The following is a 26,588-nucleotide window of genomic DNA, read 5'->3' as shown; positions in this document are numbered from 1 at the left end:
AGCAGGATTAGGTCATTTGCGCATTAAGCCTGCTCCGCCATTTCAACATGCCTGATCCAAATTTCCTCTCAGCCCCAATCTCCTGCCCTTGCCTCATATCCCTTCATGCCCCAATCCAATCAAGAATCTAGCAACCTCTGCCTCAAATATACATAAAGACTGCCTCCACGGCTGCCTGTGGCAAAGAATTCCACAGATTCACCACCCTCTGGCTAAATAAATTCCTCCTCATCTGCGTTCTAGAAGGACACCCCTCTATACTGAGGCTGTATCCTCTGGTCTCAGACTATTCCCATCACAGGAAACATTCTCTCCATGTCCAGTCTATCAAGGCCTTTCACCATTTGATAGGTTTCAATGAGGCCACCCTTATTCTTCTGAATTCCAGAGAATACAGGCCTAGAGCTATCAAATGTTCTTCATATGACATGCCATTCAATCCTGGAATCATCTTCATGAACCTCCTTTGAACCCTGTCCAGTTTCAACACATACTTTCTAAGATAAGGGGCCCAACACTGCCCACATACTCCAAGTGAGGCCTCGCTAGTGCTTTATAAGTTTCAACATTACATCACTGTTTATATTCTAGTCCTCTAGAAATGAATGCTAACATTCAATTTTCCTTCCTCACCACAGACTCAACCTACTAATTAACTTTTAGGGAAGGCTGCACTAGGACCCCCAGGTCTCTTTGCACCTCAGCTTTTTATATTTTCTCACCATTTAGAACATAATCATCCCTTTCACCTCTTCTACCAAAACGCATGACTATACACTTCTTGACACTGTATTCCATCTGCCATTTCTTTGTCTAGTCTCCTAATCTGTCTAAGTTCTTCTGTAGCATCCCTACTTCCTGAAAACTCCCTGCCCTTCCACCTTTCTTCATATCATCTTCAGACTTTACAACAAAGCCATCAATTCCATCATCTAAATCATTCACAAATAACGTAAAAAGAATCGGTCCAAACAACCCTGGAACACCACTAGTCACTGGCAGCCAACCAGAAAAGGTTCCCTTTATTCCCTCTCATTGCCTCCTGCCAATCATCTACAGCTTTATCCATGCTCAAATCTTTCCTGTATTAGCATGGGCTCGTAGCTTGTTAAACAGCCTTATGAGTGGCACCATGTCAGTGGCCTTCTGAAAATCCAAGTACACAACATCAATCAATTCTTCTTTGTCTATCCTGCTTGTTATTACTTCAAAGCATTCCAACAGATTAGTCAGACCAGATTTCCTCTTGAGGAAACCATGCTGGCTATGGTCTATTTTATCATGTGCCTCCAAGTATCCTGAGATCTTATCCTTCATAATCAGCTCCAACATCTTCCCAACCACTGAGGTCAGACTAACTGGCTTCTCTCCTCTTTTGAAGAGTGGAGTGATATTTACAATTTTCCAGTCTTGTAGAACCGTTCCAGAATCTAGTGATTCTTGAAAGATCATTACTAATGCCTTCACAGTCTCTTCAGCTACCTCTTTCAGAGTCCTGGGATGTACACCATCTTGTCCAGGTGACTTACTCATCTTCAAACCTTTCAGTTTTCCAAGAACCTTCTCTCTAGTTATGGTAGTTTCATAAACTTCATGAGCCTTGACACCTGGAACTTCCATCATACTGCTAGTGTCTTCCTCAGAGAAAACTTTTACAAAATACTTATTCAGTTCATTTCTCATTCCCTGGTCACCCATTACTACCTCTCTATCATTGTTTTCCTGCAGTCTGGTATCCACTCTCACCTTTCTTTTACACCTTATGTATCTGAAGAAACGTTTGGTAACTTCTTTAACATTATTGGCTAGTTTACTTTCATATTCCATCTTTACCTTCTAAATTACTTTTTAGTTGCTGAACTTCCCATTAATTTTTGCTCTATTATACGCCTTCTCATTTGCTTTTTTATTGGCTTTAACTTCTCTTTTAGGCATGGTTGTGTCATCTTTCCTTTGGAATACTTCTTCCCCTTTGTGATGTGTATATCATACGCCTTCCAAATTGCCTGCAGAAATTCCAGCCACTGCTGCTCTGCCATCATCCCTGCCAGTGCTCTTACTCAATCAATTCCTCTCTTATGCTCTTTTACCCCACCGTTATACTGATACATCTGAATTTAGCTTCTCTTTCTCAGATTTCAGGGTTAATTTGGTCATATTATGATCACTTCCCCGAAGGGTTCTTTTACCTCAAGTTCTCTAATCAGTTCCCATTCATCGCACAACACCTAATTCAGAATAGCTGATCCCTAGTGGGCTCAACTGCGAGCTGCTCTAAAAGCCCATCTCATAGGCATTCTGGAAATCCTCCTTCCCTTCCTAAGGAGCTGGTGGTAGACCTGAGGAGAGCTAAGGTACCGGTGACCCCTGTTTCCATCCAGGGGGTCAGTGTGGACATGGTGGAGGATTACAAATACCTGGGAATATGAACTGACAATAAACTGGATTGGTCAAAGAACACTGAGGCTGTCTACAAGAAGGGTCAGAGCTGTCGCTATTTCCTAAGGAGACTGAGGTCCTTTAACATCTGCCGGACGATGCTGAGGATGTTCTGCGAGTCTGTGGTGGCCAGTGCGATCATGTTTGCTGTTGTGTGCTGGGGCAGCAGGCTGAGGGTAGCAGACACCAACAGAATCAACAAACTCATTCGTAAGGCCAGTGATGATGTGGGGATGGAACTGGACTCTCTGACGGTGGTGTCTGAAAAGAGGATGCTGTCCAAGTTGCATGCCATCTTGGACAATGTCTCCCATCCACTATATAATGGACTGGTTGGGCACAGAGTACATTCAGCCAGAGACTCATTCCACCGAGGTGCAACACTGAGCATCATAGGAAGTCATTCCTGCCTGTGGCCATCAAACTTTACAACTCCTCCCTTGGAGGGTCAGACACCCTGAGCCAATAGGCTGGTCCTGGGCTTATTTCCTGGAACAATTTACATATTACTATTTAACTCTTTATGGTTTTATTACTATTTATTATTTATGGTGCAACTGTAACGAAAACCAATTTCCCCCGGGATCAATAAAGTATGTCTATGACTATGACAATGACTACATTGAAATCCGCCATGACTATTGTAACATTGCCCCTTTGGCATGCATTTTCTCTCTCCCATTGTAATTTGTAGACCACATCCTTACTACTGTTTGGGGATCTATATACAACTCTCATCGGGGTCTTTTTACCCTTGCAGTTCCTTAGCTCTATCCACAATGATTCAACACATTCCAACCCTATGTCATCTCTTTCTAATGATTTAATTTCATTTTTTACCCTTTCAACACAATGTGTATCCTTGGACATTGGGCTCCCAGCTGTAATCTTCTTTCAGCCATCATTCAGAGATTCCTACCAGACCGTACCTGCAATCTGCAACTGTCTTGAAAGCTCATCTACCTTATTCTGTACACTGTGCGCATTCCGATACAACATCTTCAGTCCTGTATTCACCCTTTTCTATTTTGTCCACTTTTTACATTGGAACTCATCCTGTTGACTGCAATTTTGCCCTGTGAAGAGCCCCTCCTCACCACACATTGCCTCTGCTTGTAAAGCAGCTACCTCATCTTCAGCACTATTATCCGCGTTTCCTACGATACTTCTCCCTATGCAGGGCCTCATCACTCGTCCTACCCATGTCATTGATACCTACATGGACCACAATTTCTGGCTGTTCACCCTCCCACTTACAAATACTGACAACTTGATCTGAAATGTCTTGGATCCTGGAACCCAGGAGGCAACATACCATCCAAGAATCTCATTCTTGGCCACAGAACCTCCTGTCCATTCCCCTAACTAATGAGTCCCCTATCACCACAGTGTGCCTCTTCTCCCTCCCTTCCCTTCTGAGTCACAGAGGCAAACTCAATGCCAGAGACACAGACCCAGTGACTTTCATCTGTTAGGTCATCTCTCCCAACTGTATCCAAAGTGATATACCTGTTGTTGATGGGGACAGCCACAGGGGTACTCTGCACTGGCTCCATAACCCCTTTCCCCTTCCTGACTGTCACCCAGTTTCCTGTGTCCTGCATCTTGGGTGTAACTACCTCTCTATATGTCTTATCTATCACCCTGCAGTTTACTGAATAATCCGGAGTTCATCCAGTTCCAGCTCCAACTCCCTAACGCAGTTTGTTAGAAGCTGCAGCTGGATGCACTTCTTGCTGTTGTAGTCGTCTGGGACACTGGACGTCTCCCTGTCTTCCCACATCCCGCAAGAGGAGCATTGCACTCTCCTGCCTGGCATCTCTACTGTCCTAGCTGAGCAGATATAAGGAAGAGAAGGAAAATTCTTGAGCTTTTCTTTTCTTTTGCGTTCTCAGACTGAAGCTTCTTTTTGCAGAAGCCTCAAGATCACTAGGCTGCTCTTGGAGTAGTGTGTGCACATTTCTGGTCACCATTCTGTAGAAGGGATATGATTAAGCTGGTGGGGGTGCAGAGAGGATTCACAGTGACAATGCCAGCATTGGGGGGCTTGAATTACCAGCAGAGGGTGGATAGGCTGCAACGAAGGAGGATGAGAGCTTCTGTGATAGACAAAGGTTCAACAATGAGAAACTTGGATAGGGAAGATGGCCAATGTCAGTTCCCCGGGTTAGAGGTGACTTAAACCCAAAAATGTGGATTGAAGGTGAGAAGGGAAAGATTAAAATGTTCCTGAAGGGCATATTTTTCCAGACAGAGGGCTGTAAGTATGGAATGACCTGCCCGAGGAGGTGTCACGGGTAAATGCAATCACGTTATTTTATATAATGTGATATAAGAATGTTTCAGGATATTGGCCGAACTCAGGCAAATGATCATAAAGACAGAATTAACCATTCAGCCCACTGAGTCTGCTGCATCATTCCATCATCCATCATCCCTCTCAACCCCATTCTCCTGCCTTCACCCCACGAACTTTGACGGCCTGATTAATCTTGTACAGAGAAACCTCCACCTTAAATGTACCCAGTGGCTTGGCCTGCACAGACGACTGTGCCAATGAATTCCACAGATTCACCACTCTCTGGTTAAGAAATTCCTCATTTTCTCCATTCTAAATGGATGTTCCTCTATTCTGAGGCTGAACCCTCTGGTCCTAGACTCACCCACTAAACATCCTCTCAACATCCGGCCTGTCTAGGCTTTTCAATATTTTATAGGGGACCCTCTCCAGTGCCAGCACATCTTTTTTTTTACATGAGGGGCCCAAAACTGCTCAAATACTCAAAATGCAATCTGATCAATGCCTTATAAATTTTCAGCATTATATCTCTGCTTTTGTGTGTAGTCCTCTGAAAATGAATGCTAACATCACATTTTCAGTCCTCATCACTGACTCCTGCAGGAAGACTCCCAAGTCCCTTTGCACCACAAGACCACACACTTCTCGACACTATGTTCCATCTGCCGCTCTTTGCCTATTCTTCCAATCTGTCTAAGTCCTTCTGCAGCCTTTCTACTTCCTCAATGCTACCTGCCCCTCCACCTTCCTTTGTATCATCCGCAAACTTGACCACAAAGCCATCCAGAAAGGTCCCTTTATCCAAATTATTGACATATAATGTGAGAAGAATCGGTCCCTACACAAACCCCTGTAGAGCACCACTAGTCACAAGCAGCCAACCTGAAAAGATCCCACTCTTTGCCCCCTGCCAGTGAGCCAATCTTCTATCCATGTGTGTGTCTTTCTTGTAACACCATGGCTCTTATCTTGTTAAGCAGCCTCATGTGCGGCACCTTGTCGAAGACCTGAAAGCCCAAATAAACAACATGCAGTAACTCCCCTTTGTCTATCCTGCCTGTAATTTCCTCAAATAGGATAAGGGTAGATGGGCACGTTAATCAGTATGGACATGATGGGCCGAAGGGCCTGTTTTCCTGCTGTTTAAGTATATTACTCTATGAATCTAGATCATCATCATTATGAGTTGGGAAGAATCCAGAGGAAGAAGAGAATTTGTTTGCAGTGAAATTAGTCCAGAAATGCCCCCTCACAGTCACATCTGAAGAGTGAATTCAGAAAACAACCATGTTACTTCAGACACTGGGATGTAGGGGCCAGCAAATATTCAGATGCACATCTTGTAGCTGGTGTATGTTCCAAACCAGGGGACAGTCTATTGCCAAGGACAGGAACTGAACCACACAGGGCAAAACCGTGAGATTAAAAGCTGATTTCATTATCCATGCTCATCCTCACCCACCTTAGGACAACATAGTCCTGCTATCCTTCCATACCTGTGGCACAAGCATTGCGAAAACATCTATCTGGGTGGGATCTGGGTGCTGGGTAGGATTGTCCTCCATCTGTCTCGCACACCTCTCAGATCTTCCACAGAGGAAAAGAACTTGGAAGCAGAGCAATGAACTGGCCCTGTCCTCCTGGGCCTGTCTGGGTGATAAGCTGCTGTTGGATGCAGTGATACTGCCACGCTAGTCCCCATCGAAAGCACATTGAACAGGATCCCCTCTGCCCCACTCCTCTCCAATATCCCTTTCCATCCCACCCACCTGTTTTCCAAGCAATTTTCTTCCTGTGAGAATGCAGGGAACAGGACTTTTCCAGGGAGGTCCCACCCTGCAGTGATGTTTTGGAAGGCAGCTATTTGGCCCCTCGACCCGACTCTTCCATTCACCACAGCTGGTTTCTACCTCAGTGCATCATTCCCATGTCCACACACCATAAAATTTCCAAACCCCTTTATCATTTGTGACACAGACAGGCAGAGCGGCCTCTTGCAACCACTGCCATTCTGTGAAAAGGGGCACAGAGCTCTCGGCATGTGACAGGGAGAGAGGCCTCTTTCAACCACTGCTATTCTCTGAAAAGGGTCCCGTGAACTGACAAGGAAAAGGGAAATTAACATAGAACATGAGAACACTCAGTCCTCTTTTATTGTCATTTAGAAACTGAAGGGCAATCTCACAGGAAGCTATTAACCATTTTCAATAATGTGAGAAGGAAAGGAATAGTGATCAGTCGCTGACAGATTGAAGCACGAGAAAGTGATCGGGAAATGAGGAAAAAGCAGAATCACCGAACGCATGTTTTGAGTCAGTGCTAACATAAAACCAACGTGAAATCCTTGCAAAATACAGTGGCAAGCAGTTAAGAATTAATGAGGAAATTGGCATCTATTAGTAATGCTGAAAGTAAAACAGGTAGGGAATTACAAGATTATCACACCAACGACCCAGGAAAGATATCCTACTGAGAGAGAGGGACTGAGAGACACAGGTCAGTGTACAGATAACCCCTGAGAGAGGGACTGAGAGACACCGGTCAGTGTACAGATATCCCTTGAGAGAGAGGGACTGAGAGACACCGGTCAGCGTACAGATATCCCCCTGAGAGAGAGGGACTGAGAGACACCGGTCAGTGTACAGATATCCCCCTGAGAGAGAGGGACTGAGAGACACCGGTCAGTGTACAGATATCCCCCTGAGAGAGAGGGACTGAGAGACACCGGTCAGTGTACAGATATCCCCTGAGAGAGAGGGACTGAGAGACACCGGTCAGTGTACAGATATCCCCTGAGAGAGAGGGACTGAGAGACACCGGTCAGTGTACAGATATCCCCTGAGAGAGAGGGACTGAGAGACACCGGTCAGTGTACAGATATGCCCTGAAAGAGAGGGACTGAGAGACACCGGTCAGCGTACAGATATCCCGCTGAGAGAGAGGGACTGAGAGACACCGGTCAGTGTACAGATATCCCCTGAGAGAGAGGGACTGAGAGACACCGGTGAGTGTACAGATATCCCCCTGAGAGAGAGGGACTGACAGTCACCGGTCAGTGTACAGATATCCCCTGAGAGAGAGGGACTGAGAGACACCGGTCAGCGTACAGATATCCCGCTGAGACAGAGGGACTGAGAAACACCAGTCAGTGTACAGATATCCCCTGAGAGAGAGGGACTGTGAGACACCGGTCAGTGTACAGATATCCCCTGAGAGAGAGGGACTGAGAGACACCGGTCAGTGTACAGATATCCCCTGAGAGAGAGGGACTGAGAGACACCGGTCAGTGTACAGATATCCCCTGAGAGAGAGGGACTGAGAGACACTGGTCAGTGTACAGATATCCCCTGAGAGAGAGGGACTGAGAGACACCGGTCAGTGTACAGATATCCCGCTGAGAGAGAGGGACTGAGAGACACCGGTCAGTGTACAGACATCCCCTGAGAGAGAGGGACTGAGAGACACCGGTCAGTGTACAGATATCCAGCTGAGAGAGAGGGACTGAGAGACACCGGGCAGTGTACAGATATCCCCTGAGAGAGAGGGACTGAGAGACACCGGTCAGTGTACAAATATCCCGCTGAGAGAGAGGGACTGAGAGACACCGGTCAGTGTACAGATATTCCCTGAGAGAGAGGGACTGAGAGACACCGGTCAGTGTACAGATATCCCCCTGAGAGAGAGGGACTGAGAGACACCGGTCAGTGTACAGACATCCCCTGAGAGAGAGGGACTGAGAGACACCGGTCAGTGTACAGATATCCAGCTGAGAGAGAGGGACTGAGAGACACCGGGCAGTGTACAGATATCCCCTGAGAGAGAGGGACTGAGAGACACCGGTCAGTGTACAAATATCCCGCTGAGAGAGAGGGACTGAGAGACACCGGTCAGTGTACAGATATTCCCTGAGAGAGAGGGACTGAGAGACACCAGTCAGTGTACAGATATCCCCTGAGAGAGAGGGACTGAGAGACACCGGTCAGTGTACAGATATCCCGCTGAGAAAGAGGGACTGAGAGACACCGGTCAGTGTACAGATATCCCCTGAGAGAGAGGGACTGAGAGACACCGGTCAGTGTACAGATATTCTCTGCCAGAGGGGGACTGAGAGACACCGGTCAGTGTACAGATATGCCCCTGAGAGAGAGGGACTGAGAGACACCGGTCAGTGTACAGATATCCCCTGAGAGAGAGGGACTGAGAGACACCGGTCAGTGTACAGATATCCCGCTGAGAGAGAGGGACTGAGAGACACCGGTCAGTGTACAGATATCCCCTGGGAGAGAGGGACTGAGAGACACCGGTCAGACTACAGATATCCCGCTGAGAGAGAGGGACTGAGAGACACCGGTCAGTGTACAGATATCCCCTGAGAGAGAAGGACTGAGAGACACTGGTCAGTGTACAGATATCCCCTGAGAGAGAGGGACTGAGAGACACCGGTCAGTGTACAGATATCCCGCTGAGAGAGAGGGACTGAGAGACACCGGTCAGTGTACAGATATCCCCTGAGAGAGAGGGACTGAGAGACACCGGTCAGTGTACAGATATCCAGCTGAGAGAGAGGGACTGAGAGACACCGGGCAGTGTACAGATATCCCCTGAGAGAGAGGGACTGAGCGACACCGGTCAGTGTACAGATAACCCCTGAGAGAGGGACCAAGAGACAACGGTCAGTGTACAGATATCCCCCTGAGAGAGAGGGACTGAGAGACACCGGTCTGTGTACAGATATCCCGCTGAGAGAGAGGGACTGAGAGACACCGGTTAGTGTACAGATATCCCCTGAGAGAGAGGGACTGAGAGACACCGGTCAGTGTACAGATATCCCGCTGAGAGAGAGGGAGTGAGAGACAACGGTCAGTGTACAGATATCGCCTGAGAGAGAGGGACTGAGAGACACCGGTCAGTGTACAGATATCCCCCTGAGAGAGAGGGACTGAGAGACACCGGTCAGTGTACAGATATCGCCTGAGAGAGAGGGACTGAGAGACACCGGTCAGTGTACAGATATCCCCTGAGAGAGAGGGACTGAGAGACACCGGTCAGTGTACAGATATCCCCTGAGAGAGAGGGACTGAGAGACACCGGTCAGTGTACAGATATCCCCCTGAGAGAGAGGGACTGAGAGACACTGGTCAGTGTACAGATATCCCCTGAGAGAGAGGGACTGAGAGACACCGGTCAGTGTACAGATATCCCCTGAGAGAGAGGGACAGAGAGACACCGGTCAGTGTACAGATATCCCCTGAGAGAGAGGGTCTGAGAGACACCGGTCAGTGTAGAGATATCCCCTGAGAGAGAGGGACTGCGAGACACTGGTCAGTGTACAGATATCCCCCTGAGGGAGAGGGACTGAGAGACACCGGTCAGTGTACAGATATCCCCTGAGAGAGAGGGACTGAGAGACACCAGTCAGTGTACAGATATCCCCTGAGAGAGAGTGACTGAGAGACACCGGTTAGTGTACAGATATCCCCTGAGAGAGAGGGACTGAGAGACACCGGTCAGTGTACAGATATCCTCTGAGAGAGAGGGACTGAGAGACACCAGTCAGTGTACAGATATCCCCTGAGAGAGAGGGACTGTGAGACACCGGTCAGTGTACAGATATCCCTTGAGAGAAAGGGACTGAGAGACACTGGTCACTGTACAGATATCCCCTGAGAGAGAGGGACTGCGAGACACCGGTCATTGTACAGATATCCCCTGAGAGAGAGGGACTGAGAGACACCGGTCAGTGTACAGATATCCCGCTGAGAGAGGGGGACTGAGAGACACCGGTCAGTGTACAGATATCCCCTGAGAGAGAGGGACTGAGAGACACCGGTCAGTGTACAGATATCCCGCTGAGAGAGAGGGACTGAGAGACACCGGTCAGTGTACAGATATCCCCTGAGAGAGAGGGACTGAGAGACACCGGTCAGTGTACAGATATCCCCTGAGAGAGTGGGAGTGAGAGACACCGGTCAGTTTACAGATATCCCCCTGAGAGAGAGGCACTGAGAGACACCGGTCAGTGTACGGATATCCCCTGAGAGAGAGGGACTGAGAGACACTGGTCACTGTACAGATATCCCCTGAGAGAGAGGGACTGAGAGACAGCAGCAATCTCCTGAGAGTATAGGATATTTCTGAGGAATTCTCTGTGTCGGTCCATCATATCCTGTCCCCCCATCTCGCACACCCCGTTCCACTTTGGCTACTTCTGCTTCTCCAGTCCTGACTCCAGAACCGAGTTGTATCTGGAAGTAGCTGAAAGCATCTGATGTGAGGGATAGGGGTGGGACTGTGCGGGAAGAAAATACTGATAGCTGCGAGGAGCTGTACATGGGTCGCCCCGAAGGATAGTTTTCTGGGATCAGGTACTGCCTTCTCCCTGTCACGTTGTTTTGCTCTTCGCACCATGGTTGGTGTCTTTCTGCCTGTGAACACACCTCCTCCCAGCTCAGTTTCTTGTTTCACTCTGAGACTCTGCACTTCTACCAGCAGACTGGACTGCTCACCTTCAGGAACTCAGGCAGTGTCGAAGACATCTCTACCCCAGCACCCCATCCATCCATCCTGGAGAGAGATGGGCGCCGGGCAGCTGCTGACAATCTGTCTGACTCTCTCCGTCACTATCGGTGAGTGCTGTTCGAAACCATAATTTATATTTTGCTTCCCTTCCAACAGTTGCTCACTCTGGCCTGTTCTGTATGCGATTGTCCCAGGGCACAGTCAATCGTGAGCTGGTGTGACACAGGCTGTCAGATTGCAGTTTCGGACATTTCTGGATTATTCTCCTTTTATAAATTTTTGCTTACCAGATATTAATTAAAATAAGAACTGGTTTTCAGGAAATTAAGCCTGTTCACAGTTTAAATTTGACGCTTTGTGGTTGTTGAAGCTAGCTGCTGAGCTTTGGACATTTATTGTGAACCTTTGAAACTACACTGGGGAAGGCAATAGATTATGTTCCAATGAGACAGGGAAGTTATGCTAGGGTACAGGAACCGTAGTGTACAAAGGCAGTAATAAATCTCGTCAAGAAGAAAAGAAAAGCTTACAAATAGTTCAGAGAGCTAGGTAATGGTAGAGATCTAGAAGATTATAAGGCTAACAGGAAGGAGCTTAGAAAGGAAATTAGGAAAGCCAGAAGGGGCCATGAGAAAGCCTTGGAGGGCAGGATTAATGAAAACCCCAAGGCATTCTACAAGTATGTGAAGAGCAAGAGGATAAGTTATGAAAGAATAGGACCAATCAAGTGAGACAGTGGGAAAGTGTGTATGGAACCGGAGGAAATAACAGAGGTACTTAATGAATACTTTACTTCAGTATTCACTATGGAAAAGGATCTTGGTGATTGTAGTGATCACTTGCAGCAGACTGAAAAGCTTGAGCATGTAGATATTAAGAAAGAGGATGTGCTGGAGCTTTGGGAAAGCATCAAGTTGGATAAGTCGCTGGGACCCGATGAGATGTATCCCAGGCTACTGAGGGAGGCGAGGGAGGAGATTGCTGAGCTTCTGGCGATGATCTTTGCATCATCAATGGGGACGGGAGAGGTTCCGGAGGATTGGAGGGTTGCGGATGTTGTCCCTTTATTCAAGAAAGGGAGTAGAGATAGTCCAGGAAATTATAGACCAGTGAGTCTTACTTGAGTTGTTGGTAAATTGATGGAGAAGATCCTGAGAGGCAGGATTTATGAACATTTGGAGAGACATAATATGATTGGGAATAGTCAGCATGGCTTTGTCAAGGGCAGGTCATGCCTTACGAGCCTGATTGAATTTTTTGAGGATGTGACTAAACACATTGATGAAGGTAGAGCAGTAGATGTAGTGTATATGGATTTCAGCAAGGCATTTGATAAGGTACCCCATGCAAGGCTTATTGAGAAAGTAAGGAAACATGAGATCCAAGGGGACATTGCTTTGTGGATCCAGAACTGGCTTGCCCACAGAAGGCAAAGAGTGGTTGTAGATGGGTCATGTTCTTCATGGAGGTCTGTGACCAGTGGTGTGCCTCAGGGATCTGTTCTGGTTCCCCTTCTCTTCGTGATTTTTATAAATGACCTGGATGAGGAAGTGGAGGGATGGGTTAATAAGTTTGTTGATGACACAAATGTTGGGGGTGTTGTGGATAGTGTGGAGGGCTGTCAGGGGTTACAGCCGGACATTGATAGGATGCAAAACTGGGCTGAGAAGTGGCAGATGGAGTTCAACCCAGATAAGTGTGAAGTTGTTCATTTTGGTAGGTCAAATATGATGGCAGAATATAGCATTAATAGTAAGTCTCTTGGCAATGTGGAGGATCAGAGGGATCTTGGGGTCCGAGTCCATAAGACTCTCAAAGCAGCTGCACAGGTTGAATCTGTGGTTAAGAAGGCACATGGTGTATTGGCCTTTATTAATCGTGGAATTGAAATTTAAGAGCCGAGTGGTAATGTTACAGCTATATAGGACCCTGGTCAGACCCCACTTGGAGTACTGTGCTCAGTTCTGGTCGCCTCACTACAGGAAGGATATGGAAGCCATAGAAAGGGTGCAGAGGAGATTTACAAGGATGTTTCCTGGTTTGGGGAGCATGCCTTATGAAAACAGGTTGAGTGAACTCGGCCTTTTCTCCTTAGAGCAACAGAGGATGAGAGATGACCTGATAGAGGTGTGTAAGATGATGAGAGGCATTGATCATGTGGATAGTCAGAGGCTTTTTCCCAGGGCTGAAATGGTTGCCACAAGAGGACACAGGTTTGAGGTGCTGGGGAGTAGGTACAGAGGAGATGTCAGGGGTAATTTTTTACGCAGAGAGTGGTGAGTGTGTGGAATGGGCTGCCGGCAACGGTGGTGGAGGCAGATACAATAGGGTTTTTTAAGAGACTTTTGGATAGGTACATGGAGCTTAGAAAAATAGAGGGCTGTGGGTAAGCCTGGTAATTTCTAAGGTAGGGCATGTTCAGCTCAGCTTTGTGGGCTGAAGGGCCTGTATTGTGCTGTAGGTTCTCTATGTTTCCATGTTTCTATGAATATTCGTGACTTTTACATGACCTGTTAAATGTAACTATTGAACCTGTTGATGCTCAAAGTTCAAAGTAAATTTATTATCTCACTATACATATGTCACCACATAAAACCCTGAGATCTGTTTTCTTGCGGGCATACTCAATAAATCCAAGAACCATAATAGAACCAATGAAAGATGGAACCCAAGAGGACGGACAAATTACCAATGCACAAAAGACAACGAACTACAAATCAAAAGAAAAAAACAGAAATAGAAATAAATAAATAAGAAATTAATATTAAGAACATGAGATGAAGTGTGTAGGTTGTGGGAATATTTCAATGATGGGGTGAGTGAAGATGAGTGAAGTTATCCCTTTTGGTTCAAGAGCCTGATGTTTGAAGGGTAACTGTTGCTGAACCTGGTGTTGTGAGTCCTGAGGCTCCTGTACCTTCTTCCTGATGGCAGCAGTGAGAAAAGAGCATAGCCTGGGTGGTGAGGGCCCCTGATAATGGATGTTGCTTTCCTGCAACAGCACTCCTATAGATGTGCACAATGGTGATGGACTGGGCTCTACCCATTACTTTTTGTAGGTGCTCATTGGAAACCTTGGGATGGCATTCCAGAAAGAATTGAGTAGCCATACCCTGTAGTACACATTGATAAAGATGTATTCCTGCTACTTAAAGCAGAGTTCCTTGCCATTTAATAGTCCAGCTAGTTGTTAAAGTCAGGACACTGTCCCTCAGCACTGTAAAAACAAGTCTATTTGCAGTGTCTGGAGTTTGTGCTCAGGAACTTTCAGACTAGCCACCAGCAATGAATATTCCAAGGAGCTCTGCTCAATGCGATGCTTCACCATTGTAAATATGTAATTCTGCAGAGATACCTGCAGACATTAAGAATATGAGGAGGTTGATAACAAAATTCCCAATCCGCAATTTCTGGATTGGACTGTAATTCACTTGAACTCTCAGTTTTATGTTTTTATATTCTGCGTTTTCACCCATTCTTTCTTGTTGCAATTTGTCTTTTGTGTAAGCGGGGATTTGGGGCTTGTTGTTCTTGTTGCTGTTTGCGTGATTTGTTTGTTTTTTATGTGAGAAGGAGGGGGGATTTGGGATTTGATATTCTTGTTGCGGTTTGCGTGATTTGTTTGATTTTTGTGTGGGGGTGGTGGGGTTTGATGTTCTTGTTGCTGTTTGCGTGATTTGTTTGTTTTTTATGTGAGGGGAGGGGGGATTTGGGGTTTGATGTTCTGTTGTGGTTTGTGTGATTTGTTTGTATTTTTGTGTGGGGGATTTGGGGTCTGATGTTCTTGTTGCTGTTTGTGTGATTTGTTTGTATTTTTGTGTGGGAGGATTTGGGGTTTGATGTTTTGCTGCTGTTTGTGTGATCTGTTGGTATTTTTGTGTGGGGGATTTGGGGTTTGATGTTCTTGTTACTGTTTGTGTGATTTGTTTGTATTTTTGTGTGGGGGATTTGGGGTTTGATGTTCTGTTGCGGTTTGTGTGATTTGCTTGTTTTTTGTGTGGGGGATTTGGGGTTTGATGTTCTCGTTACTGTTTGTGTGATTTGCTTGTTTTTTTGTGTGGGGGATTTGGGGTTTGATGTTCTTGTTACTGTTTGTGTGATTTGCTTGTTTTTTGTGTGGGGGATTTGGGGTTTGATGTTCTGTTGCGGTTTGTGTGATTTGTTTGTATTTTTGTGTGGGGGATTTGGGGTTTGATGTTCTTGTTACTGTTTGTGTGATTTGCTTGTTTTTTGTGTGGGGGATTTGGGGTTTGATGTTCTTGTTACTGTTTGTGTGATTTGCTTGTTTTTTGTGTGGGGGATTTGGGGTTTGATGTTCTCGTTACTGTTTGTGTGATTTGCTTGTTTTTTGTGTGGGGGATTTGGGGTTTGATGTTTTGTTGCTGTTTGCGTGATTTGTTTGTATTTTTGTGTGGGGGATTTGGGGTTTGATGTTCTCGTTACTGTTTGTGTGATTTGCTTGTTTTTTGTGTGGGGGATTTGGGGTTTGATGTTCTCGTTACTGTTTGTGTGATTTGTTTGTATTTTTGTGTGGGGGATTTGGGGTTTGATGTTTTGTTGCTGTTTGCGTGATTTGCTTGTTTTTTGTGTGGGGGATTTGGTGTGGATGATGTTACTGGGGTCAGAGTGCAGTGTGCTTCCTAACAGCGGGTGATGGCCTTGGACATTTCTCTTGCTATCACAAGATCCTGTTGAACACTGGTAATGTAAATGCTGCAAGTCTGGTTCCCTTGTTTACTGGGGAGACAGGTGGCGTGGGAGCTGTGTGACCTTGGTTGTAGCAAGGACTAGGCTTCAAGCTGTGGGCTTCCATGCTGTGGCAGTCCAAGAGGGGTGACGCTGGAGGCGGGTGTAGTGTGGTGTCCATGCTGGGTTGGGGGATGACCACTCCTGTTGGTACTGTTTTCTAGTGGTCATTTGGTGGAAGACAAGCTGGACTGTGTGCATGCATGCATATGCTCATCTGCCAGCTGCAGAGAGCATGATTTTTCTTGTAGTTAACACCCACAAACCACCAATTTAGAGGAAATGTCACTCAAAGACTTGGGCTAAATATATATTTTTGTGTAACTGTACAGTACTGTGCAATGATCACACACATATCTAAATTCTGCACCCTTTTTTCTCCAAACATACTTTTGCTCATTGCAGCCAAAAATTTCTATTCAAAAGGTCCAAAGGAACATCTAAACAAGCCTGATGCATTTTGGAAACAAGTCCTGTGGACTGATGAAGTTAAAATAGAACTTTTTGGCTGCAATGAGCAAAGGTATATTTGGAGAAAAAAAGGGTGCAGAATTTCTTGAAAAGAACTCCTCTCCAACTGTTAAGCACGGGGGTGGATCGATCATGCTTTGGGCTTGTGTTGCAGCCAGTGGCACAGGGAACATTTCACTGGTAGAGGGAAGAATGAATTCAATTAAACACCAGCAAATTCTGGAAGCAAACATCACACTGTCTGTAAAAAAGCTGAAGATGAAAAGAGGATGGCTTCTACAACAGGATAATGAACCTAAACACACCTCAAAATCCACAATGGATCAATGAAGAGGTGCAAGCTGAAGGTTTTGCCATGGCCCTCACAGTCCCCTGACCTAAACATCATCGAGAATCTGTGGATAGACCTCAAAAGAGTAGTGCATGCAAGACGGCCCAAGAATCTCACAGAACCAGAAGCCTTTTGCAAGGAAGAATAGGTGAAAATCCCCCAAACAAGAATTGAAAGACTCTTAGCTGGCTACAGAGAGCGTTTACAAGCTGTGATACTTGCCAAAGGGGGTGTTACTAAGTACTGACCATGCAGGGTGCCCAAACTTTTGCTTCAGGCCCTTTTCCTTTTTTGTTATTTTGAAACTGTAAAAGATGGAAATAAAAAAAATTTCTTGATTAAAATACTAAAGAAATGTGTCATCTTTAACTTTATACCTTTTGGAAATCAGGTCATCTTTTACTCGCTTAGGTATTCACAGTAACAGAAATTTTGACCAGGGGTGCCCAGACTTTTGCATGCTACCTATGGTTTTTACACACACACACAGCCCTAGGACCTTTGCACAGTACTGTATGGTTACTCGCTATCTTTTATATGCCATGCATGGAGACAGTTTGAACTGTGTTCTGCACATTGGCCCCGGTTTCACTTGGCTATATTCATGTATGGTTGGATGAACTGGATCAAGAGCAGTCAGATGTGGAGCTGCAGATCAGTGTTCACCACTGTAAAGGTGTTGTTAATGTGTGTAGTTGGTCTCTTGATCTGCCTGTGAGGGTGAGTGATACCGTTTCAGCACCGTTTTCATATACACCTGGGAGTTCCCTCACCATGACTTAGTCACCTGGCTGTACAAGGATTATCTTGTCTCCCTCTGGTTCGTTCTGATAAGCAATGTATTACATTTCTGGTTACAAGAGTCCCTCAGATCTCCAGCTAATATCACTAAGTTGGTTTCAGTTATTTCTTTCTCTGCAGTGGCATGTTCAGGCATCTCTTACCCTACCACTGCAATTTTTGCCCAAAGTCCTTCAACTCGTAGAAACATAGAAACCTGGAAATCTACAGCACATTACAGGCCCTTCGGCCCACAATGTTGTGCTGACCATGTAACCTACTCTAGAAGCTGCCTCAAATTTCCCTACCGCATAGCTCCATGCACCTATCTAAGAACATCTTAAAAGACTCTATTGTATACACCTCTACAACCTTCACTGGCAGTGCACCCACCACTCTCTGTGTGAAAAACTTACCTCTGACATCCCCTCTGTACCTGCTTCCAAGCACCTTAAAACTATGCCACCTCATGCTAGTCATTTCAGCCCTGGGAAAAAGCTTCTGACTGTCCACATGATCAATGCCTCTATAGTGAGGCAACCAGAACTGGACACAGTACTCCAAGTGCGGCTTAACCAGAATTTTATAGAGCTGCATAATTACATCGCGACTCTTAAACTCTATCTTTCGACTTATGAAAGCTAACACCCCATAAGCTTTCTCAACTACCCTATCCACCTGTGAGGCAACTTTCAGGAATCTGTGGACATGTACCCCCAGATCCCTCTGCTCCTCCACACTACCAAGTATCCTGCCATTTACTTTGTACTCTGCCTTGGGGTTTGTCCTTCCAAAGTGTACCACCTCACACTTCTCCGGGTTGAACTCCATCATTGATAGGATGCAGAAGTGGGCTGAGAAGTGGTAGCTAGGACCCATACGGGTGCCCATAGCTACACCTTTAGTTTGGAGGAAGTGGGAGGAGCCAAAGGAGAAATTATTAAGAGTAAGGACTAATTCCGCTAGACGGAGCAGAGTGGTGGTAGGGGGAGCCAAAGGAGAAATATTCCTAGCTATGCCTGCCTTTTTGTTGGCTTTGTGGAACAATCTATGTTCCGTGCCTATTCTGGTATCTGTCCCCCACTTTTCCTTCGCTACATCGACGACTGCATTGGCGCTGCTTCCTGCACGCATGCAGAGCTCGTTGACTTTATTAACTTTGCCTCCAACTTTCACCCTGCCCTCAAGTTTACCTGATCCATTTCCGACACCTCCCTTCCCTTTCTAGATCTTTCTGTCTCTGTCTCTGGAGACAGCTCATCTACTGATGTCTACTATTAGCCTACTGACTCTCACAGCTATCTGAACTATTCCTCTTCTCACCCTGTCTCTTGCAAAAAGGCCATCCCCTTCTCGCAATTCCTCCGTCTCCGCCGCATCTGCTCTCAGGATGAGGCTTTTCACTCCAGGACGAGGGAGATGTCTTCCTTTTTTAAAGAAAGGGGCTTCCCTTCCTCCACTATCAACTCTGCTCTTAAACGCATCTCCCCCATTTCACGTACATCTGCTCTCACTCCATCCTCCCGCCACCCCACTAGGAATAGGGTTCCCCTGGTCCTCACCTACCACCCCACCAGCCTCCGGGTCCAACATATTATTCTCCGTAACTTCCGCCACCTCCAACGGGATCCCACCACTAAGCACATCTTTCCCTCCCCCGCCCCCCTGCATTCCACAGGGATCGCTCCCTAAGCAACTCCCTTGTCCATTCGTCCCCCCCCCCATCCCTCCCCACTGATCTCCCTCCTGGCACTTATCCATGTAAGCGGAACAAGTGCTACACATGCCCTTACACTTCCTCCCTTACCATCATTCAGGGCCCCAAACAGTCCTTCCAGGTGAGGCGACACTTCACCTGTGAGTCGGCTGGGGTGATATACTGCGTCCGGTGCTCCCGATGTGGCCTTTTATACATTGGCGAGACCCGACGCAGACCGGGAGACCGCTTTGCTGAACATCTACGCTCTGTCCGCCAGAGAAAGCAAGATCTCCCAGTGGCCACACATTTTAATTCCACATCCCATTCCCATTCTGACATGTCTATCCACGGCCTCCTCTACTGTAAAGATGAAGCCACACTCAGGTTGGAGGAACAACACCTTATATTCCGTCTGGGTAGCCTCCAACCTGATGGCATGAACACTCACTTCTCTAACTTCCGTTAATGCCCCACCTCCCCTTTGTACCCCATCCGTTATTTATTTATCTTTTATTATTATATATATATATTTTTTTTCTCTCTCTCCTTTTTTCCCTCTGTCCCTCTCACTATACCCCTTGCCCATTCTCTGGGCTTCCCCCCCTCCCCCTTTCTTTCTGTCCCGCGACCTGTCCAGCTCTTGGCTCCATCCCTCCCCCTCCTGTCTTCTCCTATCATTTTGGATCTCCCCCTCCCCCTCCCACTTTCAAATCCCTTACTCACTCTTCCTTCAGTTAGTCCTGACGAAGGGTCTCGGCCTGAAACGTCGACTGTCCCTCTTCCTAGAGATGCTGCCTGGCCTGCTGCGTTCACCAGCAACTTTGATGTGTGTTGCTTGAATTTCCAGCATCTGCAGAATTCCTGTTGTTTGTGTCTTTGTACACCATGGTTCTTTTACTCTACCATCCTTTCCCTGCCTCAATGCAACATGCCTATGCAGAACGCCACGCAAATATTCCCTGAACATTTGCCACGTTTCTGCTGTGCATTTCCCTGAGAACGTCTGCTCCCAATTTATGTTCCCAAATTCCAACCTAATAGCATCATACTTCCCCCTACTCCAATTAAATGTTTTCCCAAATTGTCTGATCCTGTCCCTCTCCAGCACTATGGTAAAGGAGACAGAGTTGTGATCATGACCCCCAAAATGCTCTCCCATTGAGAGATCTGACACCTGCCCAGGTTCATTTCCCAATACCAGATCATGTACAGTCTCTCCTCTAGTTGGCTTATTTACATATTATGTCAGGAAACCTTCCTGACCACATCTAACAAACTCCACCCCATCTAAACCTCTTTCTTTGATGCCAGTCAATATTAGGAAAGTTAAAATCACCCATCACAACAACCCTGTTATTATTTCACTGTTCCAGAAACTGGTCCTCAACGAGTCTGTTACTTTTGGGGGATCTATAAAAAAATTCAGTAGAGTTATTGCCCCTTTCCTGTTTCTGACTTCCACCCACACTGACTCCGTAGACAATCCCTCCATGACTTCCTCCTTTTCTGCAGCCGTGACACTACCCCTGATCAACAGTGCCACGCCCCCGCCTCTTTTGCCTTCCTCCATATCCTTTCTGAAACATCTAAAGCCCAGTATACTCAGCAACCATTCCTCTCCTGAGACATCCAAGACTCTGTAATCGCGACAACATTAGTTTCACGTGCAGGAGTGAGATTTGCCAACTAGTGGAACGGTGCCACAGCAACAACCTGGAACTCAACGTCAATAAGATGAAAGAGCTGATTGTGGACTTCAGGAAGGGTAAGGCGAAGGAGCACATACAAACCACAAATCCTCACAGAGGGATCAGAATTGGAGAGAGTGAGCAGTTTCAAGTTCCTGGGTGTCAAGATCTCTGAAGATATAATCTGGTCCCAACATATCGATGTAGTTAAAATAAGGCAAGACAGATGCCATACTTCATTAGGAGTTTGAAGAGATTTGGCATGTCAACAAATACACACAAAAACTTCTATAGTTGTACTGTGGAGAGCATTCTGACAGGCTGCATCACTGTCTGGTATGGGGAGGCTACTGCACAGGACCGAAAGAAGCTGCAGAGGGTTGTAAATCTAGTCAGCTCCATCTTGGGTACAAAGTACCCAGGACATCTTTAGGGAGCAGTGTCTCAGAAAGGCAGCGTCCATTATTAAGGACCCCCAGCACCCAGGGCATGCCCTTTTCTCACTGTTACCATCACGTAGGAGGTACAGAAGCCTGAAGGCACACACTCAGCGATTCAGGAACAGCTTCTTCCCCTCTGCCACCCGATTCCTAAATGGACTTTGAACCCTTGGACACTATCTCCCTTCCTCTAATATACAGTATTTTTGTTTTTTGCATGTATTTAAAAAATCTATTCAATATACGTATACTGTAATTAATTTACTTGTTTCTTTATCAATATTATTATAATTTTATTTTATTTATTATTATACTTTTCTCTCTGCTTGATTATGTATTGCATTGAACTGCTGCTGCTAAGTTAAGAAACTTTACGTCACACGCTGGTGCTAATAAACCGGAATCTGATTCGGATTCTGAATCACTATAAGTTCATCCGCCTTGCTCATGATACTCCGTGCATTAAATAGACACATGTCAAAGCATCTGGCTGAGTGCTTCTTTGTTCTATCATCTGCCTGTCCTTCCTCATAAATTCCCCACAAGCTGTTACTACTTGTGCGCCAACCGCACCATCACTTCACTTCGATTCCCACCTCCTAGAAAATCTAGTTCAAACCCTTCCCAACGGCACTAGCAAACCTCCCTCCCAGGATATTGGTTCCCCTCCAGTTCAGGTGCAACCCATCCCACTTGTACAGGCCACCCCTTCCCCGGGAAAGCTTCCAATGATCTCCTCAGGCACCCATTCATCTGTGCTATCTTCCTGTTCTGACCTCCCCCAGCGCGTGGCATTGGGAGTAATCCGGAGATGACCACCTCGGAGATCCAGCCCTTCAGCCTCCTTCCCAACTCCCGAACCCTACTGCACAGGACCTCTATCCCTCTCCTGCCTATGTCATTGGTACCAACATGTACCACAACCCCTGGCTGCTTACCCTTCCCTTCAAGGATATTCTGCAACCACTCAGAGATGTCCTGGGACCTGGCACCCAGGAGGCAACACACTATTGTGACGTCTTTTTTGCTGCCACAGAATCTCCTAGCTGTCCCTCCTATCTATCGAGTCCCCCATGATTATTACTCCATCTGACTTCACCCTTCCCTTCTGAGGGTCACAGCCGACCACAGTGCTATTGGTCTGGCTGCTGCTGCCTCGCCCAGATAGGTCACCCCCACAGCAGTATCCAAAGGGGAGAGAGGGGAATGGCCACTTGGAGACCCTGTTGCTGAGGGGAATGGCCATGGGGGGTGGGGGGGGGTACTGTTTATCTCTCCTGGTGTTCACCCAGCTACTCCCTGAATTCTGCACTCTGGGTGTAGCCTCCTGCTTTACCATAGTGCTAGAGAGGGATAGGAACAGAACATTCTGGAAAACATTTAATTGATGTAGGGGGAAATATGATTCTATTAGGCAGGAACTTGGGAGCATAAACTGGGAGCAGATGTTTTCAGGGAAATGCACAGCAGAAATGTAGCAAATGTACAGGGAACATTTGCACGGCGTTCTGCCTCGGCATGTCCACTGAGGCAGGGAAAGGATGGTAAGGTAGAACAACCATGGTATAGAAAGGATGTAGAAAATCCAGTTAAAAAGAAAAGAAAAGCTCATGAAAGGCTGCCAGGAAGGAGCTCAAGATTGAAATTAGGAGAGCTAGAAGGGCCATGAGAAGGCCTTGGAGAGCAGGATTATGTAAACCCCAAGGCATTCTGCAAGTGTGTGAAGAGCAAGAGGATGAGCTGTGTGAGGATAGGGCCAGTCAGGAGTGAGAGTGGAAACGTGCGCATGGAGCCGGAGGAGGTAGTATTCACCAGTGAAAAGGACCTTGGCAGTTGTAGGGATGATGTACAGAGGACTGAAACGTTTGAGCATATAGACATTAAGAAAGGGGATGTGCTGGAGCTTTTGAAAAGTATTAAGTTAGATAAGTTGCTGGGACCGGACAAGATATACCCCCAGGCTACTGGGTAGTGAGGGAGGAGAATGCTGAGCCTCTTGCAATGATCTTTGCATCTTCAATAGGGACGGGAGAAGTACCAGAGGATTGGAAGGTTGCAAATGTTGTTCCCTTGTTCAAGAAAGGGAGTAGATATAATCCAGGAAAATATAGAGCAATGAGTCTTACTTCAGTGGTGGGAAAGTTGATGGAGAAGATCCTGGGAGAAAGGATTTATGAGGATTTGGAGAAACATAATCCAATTACGGATAGTCAGCATGGCTTTGTCAAGGGCAGGTCATGCCTTAGGAGCCTGATTGCATTTATTGAGGATGTAAGAAAACACATTGATGAAGGTAGAGCAATAGATGTAGTGTATATGGATTTCAGTAAGGCATTTGATAAGGTTCCCCATGCAAAGCTCATTCAGAAAGTAATTGAGGTGTAGGATCCAAGGAGACCTTGCTTTGTGGATCCAGAACTAGCTTGCCCACGGAAGGCAAAGGGTGGTTGTAGATGGTTTGTATTCTGCACAGAGGTCAGTGACCAGTGGAATTCCACAGTGATCTGTTCTGGGAACCCTTCTCTTTGTGATTTTTATAAATGACTCGGATGAGGAAGTAGAAAGATGAGTTAGTAAGTTTGCTGATGATACAAAAGTTAGCGGTGTTGTGGATAGTCTAGAGAGTTGTCAGAGGTTATAGCGGGACATTGATAGGATGCAAAACTGGGCTGAGAAGTGGCAGATGGAGTTCAACCCAGAGAAGTGTGAGGTGGTTCATTTCAGTAGGTCAAATTTGCAGACAAATAGAATATTAATGGTAACGTGCTCCGCAGTATGGAAGGTCAGTGAGATCTTGGGGTCTGTGCCCATAGGAAACTAAAAGGTGCTGCGCAGGTTGACAGTGTTGCTAAGAAGGTGTTTGGTGTGATAGCCTTCATCAACCATGGGATTCAGTTCAAGAGCCATGAGGTAATGTGGTTAGGGCGTTGGGCTCACGATCATGGGTTCGAGTCTCGGCCAAGGCAGCATGTTGTGTCCTTGAGCGAGGCACTTAACCACACGCTGCTCCAGTCCACCCAGCTGAAAGTGGGTACCGGCAAATGCTGGGGGTTAACCTCGCGATAGACTGGTATCCTATCCAGGGGGGAATCTCGTACTCTCAGTCGCTTCACGCCACGGAAACCGGCATAAGCACTGGCCTGATGGGCCACAAGGCTCGGGACAGACTTTGACTCTGATACCTTAGTCAGACCCCACTTGGAGTACTGTGTTCAGTTCTTGTCGCCTCACTACAGAAGGATGTGGAAACTATAAAAAGGGTGCAGAGGAGGTTTACAAGGATATTAGAAACATAAAAACGTAGAAGACCTACAGCACAGTACAGGCCCTTCAGCCCACAAAGTTGTGCCGAACATGTCCCTACCTTAGAAATTATCCCATAGCCCTCTATTTTGCTAAGCTCCATGTACCTAACCAAAACTCTCTTAAAAGACCCTATCGTATCCACCAGCAGCTCATTCCACACACTCACCACTCTCTGCGTAAAAAAACTTACCCCTGACATCTCCTCTGTACCTACTCACAAGCACCTTAAACTTGTGCCCTCTTGTGGCAACCATTTCAGCCCTGGGGAAAAGCCTCTGACTATCCATACGATCAATACCTCTCATTATTTTAAACCCTCTATCAGGTCACCTCTCATGCTCCGTCACTCCAAGGAGAAAAGGCCGAGTTCACTCAACAGACAAGTGTGAGGTATTGCACGTTGGAAGGACAAACCAAGGTAGAACATACAGGGTTAATGGTAAGGCACTGAGGAGTGCAGTAGAACAGAGGGATCTGGGAATACAGATACAAAATTCCCTAAAAGTGGCGTCACAAGTAGATAGGGTCATAAAGAGAGCTTTTGGTACATTGGCCTTTATTAATCGAAGTATTGAATATAAGAGCTGGAATGTTATGATGAGGTTGTATAAGGCATTGGTGAGGCCGAATCTGGAGTATTGTGTTCAGTTTTGGTCACCAAATTACAGGAAGGATATAAATAAGGTTGAAAGAGTGCAGAGAAGGTTTACAAGGATGTTGCCGGGACTTGAGAAACTCAGTTACAGAGAAAGGTTGAATAGGTTAGGACTTTACTCCCTGGAGCGTAGAAGAATGAGGGGAGATTTGACAGAGGTATATAAAATTATGATGGGTATAGATAGAGTGAATGCAAGCAGGCTTTTTCCACTGAGGCAAGGGGAGAAAAAAACCAGAGGACATGGGTTAAGGGTGATGGGGGGAAAAGTTTAAAGGGAACATTAGGTGGGGCTTCTTCACACAGAGAGTGGTGGGAGTGTGGAATGAGCTGCCAGACGAGGTGGTAAATGCGGGTTCTTTTTTAACATTTAAGAATAAATTGGACAGATACATGGATGGGAGGTGTATGGAGGGATATGGTTCGTGTGCAGGTCAGTGGGACTAGGCAGAAAATGGTTCGGCACAGCCAAGAAGGGCCAAAAGGCCTGTTTCTGTGCTGTAGTTTTTCTATAGTTTTCTATGGTTTCTGTTCTCATAAGGCATGCTCCCCAATCCAGGCAACATCCTTGTAAATCTCCTCTGCACCCTTTCTATGGTTTCCATATCCTTCCTGTAGTGAGGCGACCAGAACTGAGCACAGTACTCCAAGTGAGGTCTGACCAGGGTCCTATATAGCTGCAACATTACCTCTCGGCTCCTAAATTCAATTCCACGATTAATAAAGGCCAATACACCGTATGCCTTCTTAACCACAGAGTCAAACTGTGCAGCTGCTTTGAGCGTCCTATGGACTCGAACCCCAAGATCCCTCTGATCCTCCACACTGCCAAGAGTCTTACTATTAATACTATATTCTGCCATCATATTTGACCTACCAAAATGATCCACTTCACACTTATCTGGGTTGAACTCCATTTGCCACTTCTCAGCCCAGTTTTACATTCTATCAATGTCCCGCTGTAACCTCTGACAGCCCTCCACACTATCCACAACACCCCCAACCTTTGTGTCATCAGCAAACTTACTAACCCATTTCTCCACTTCCTCATCCAGGTGATTTATAAAAGTCACAAAGAGTAAGGGACCCAGAACAGATCCTTGAGGCACTCCACTGGTCACTGACCTCCATGCAGAGTATGACCCATCTACAACCACTCCTTGCCATCTGTGGGCAAGCCAGTTCTGGATCCACAAAGCAATGTCCCCTTGGATC

At 46.4% G+C, this 26,588-nt stretch overlaps 1 protein-coding gene across 1 annotated transcript in view; it reads left to right on the top strand.

Annotated features, from left to right (window-relative positions):
- The first annotated feature begins 11,043 nt into the window (after window positions 1–11,043).
- LOC134355847 (uncharacterized) overlaps window positions 11,044–26,588 on the top strand; it is a 55,419-nt gene continuing 39,874 nt past the window's right edge. Inside the window, exon 1 of the mRNA XM_063066351.1 lies at window positions 11,044–11,364. Within this exon, the coding sequence (XP_062922421.1) occupies window positions 11,145–11,364 (220 nt within the window). The 5' untranslated portion in view covers window positions 11,044–11,144. The remainder of the gene's footprint in view (window positions 11,365–26,588) is intronic.

Source organism: Mobula hypostoma, chromosome 13 (genome assembly GCF_963921235.1).
Source record: "Mobula hypostoma chromosome 13, sMobHyp1.1, whole genome shotgun sequence".
Lineage (NCBI taxonomy): Eukaryota > Metazoa > Chordata > Chondrichthyes > Myliobatiformes > Myliobatidae > Mobula > Mobula hypostoma.
Note: the sequence above shows the minus strand (reverse complement) of the source record. Positions and strands in the feature narration are given on the sequence as shown.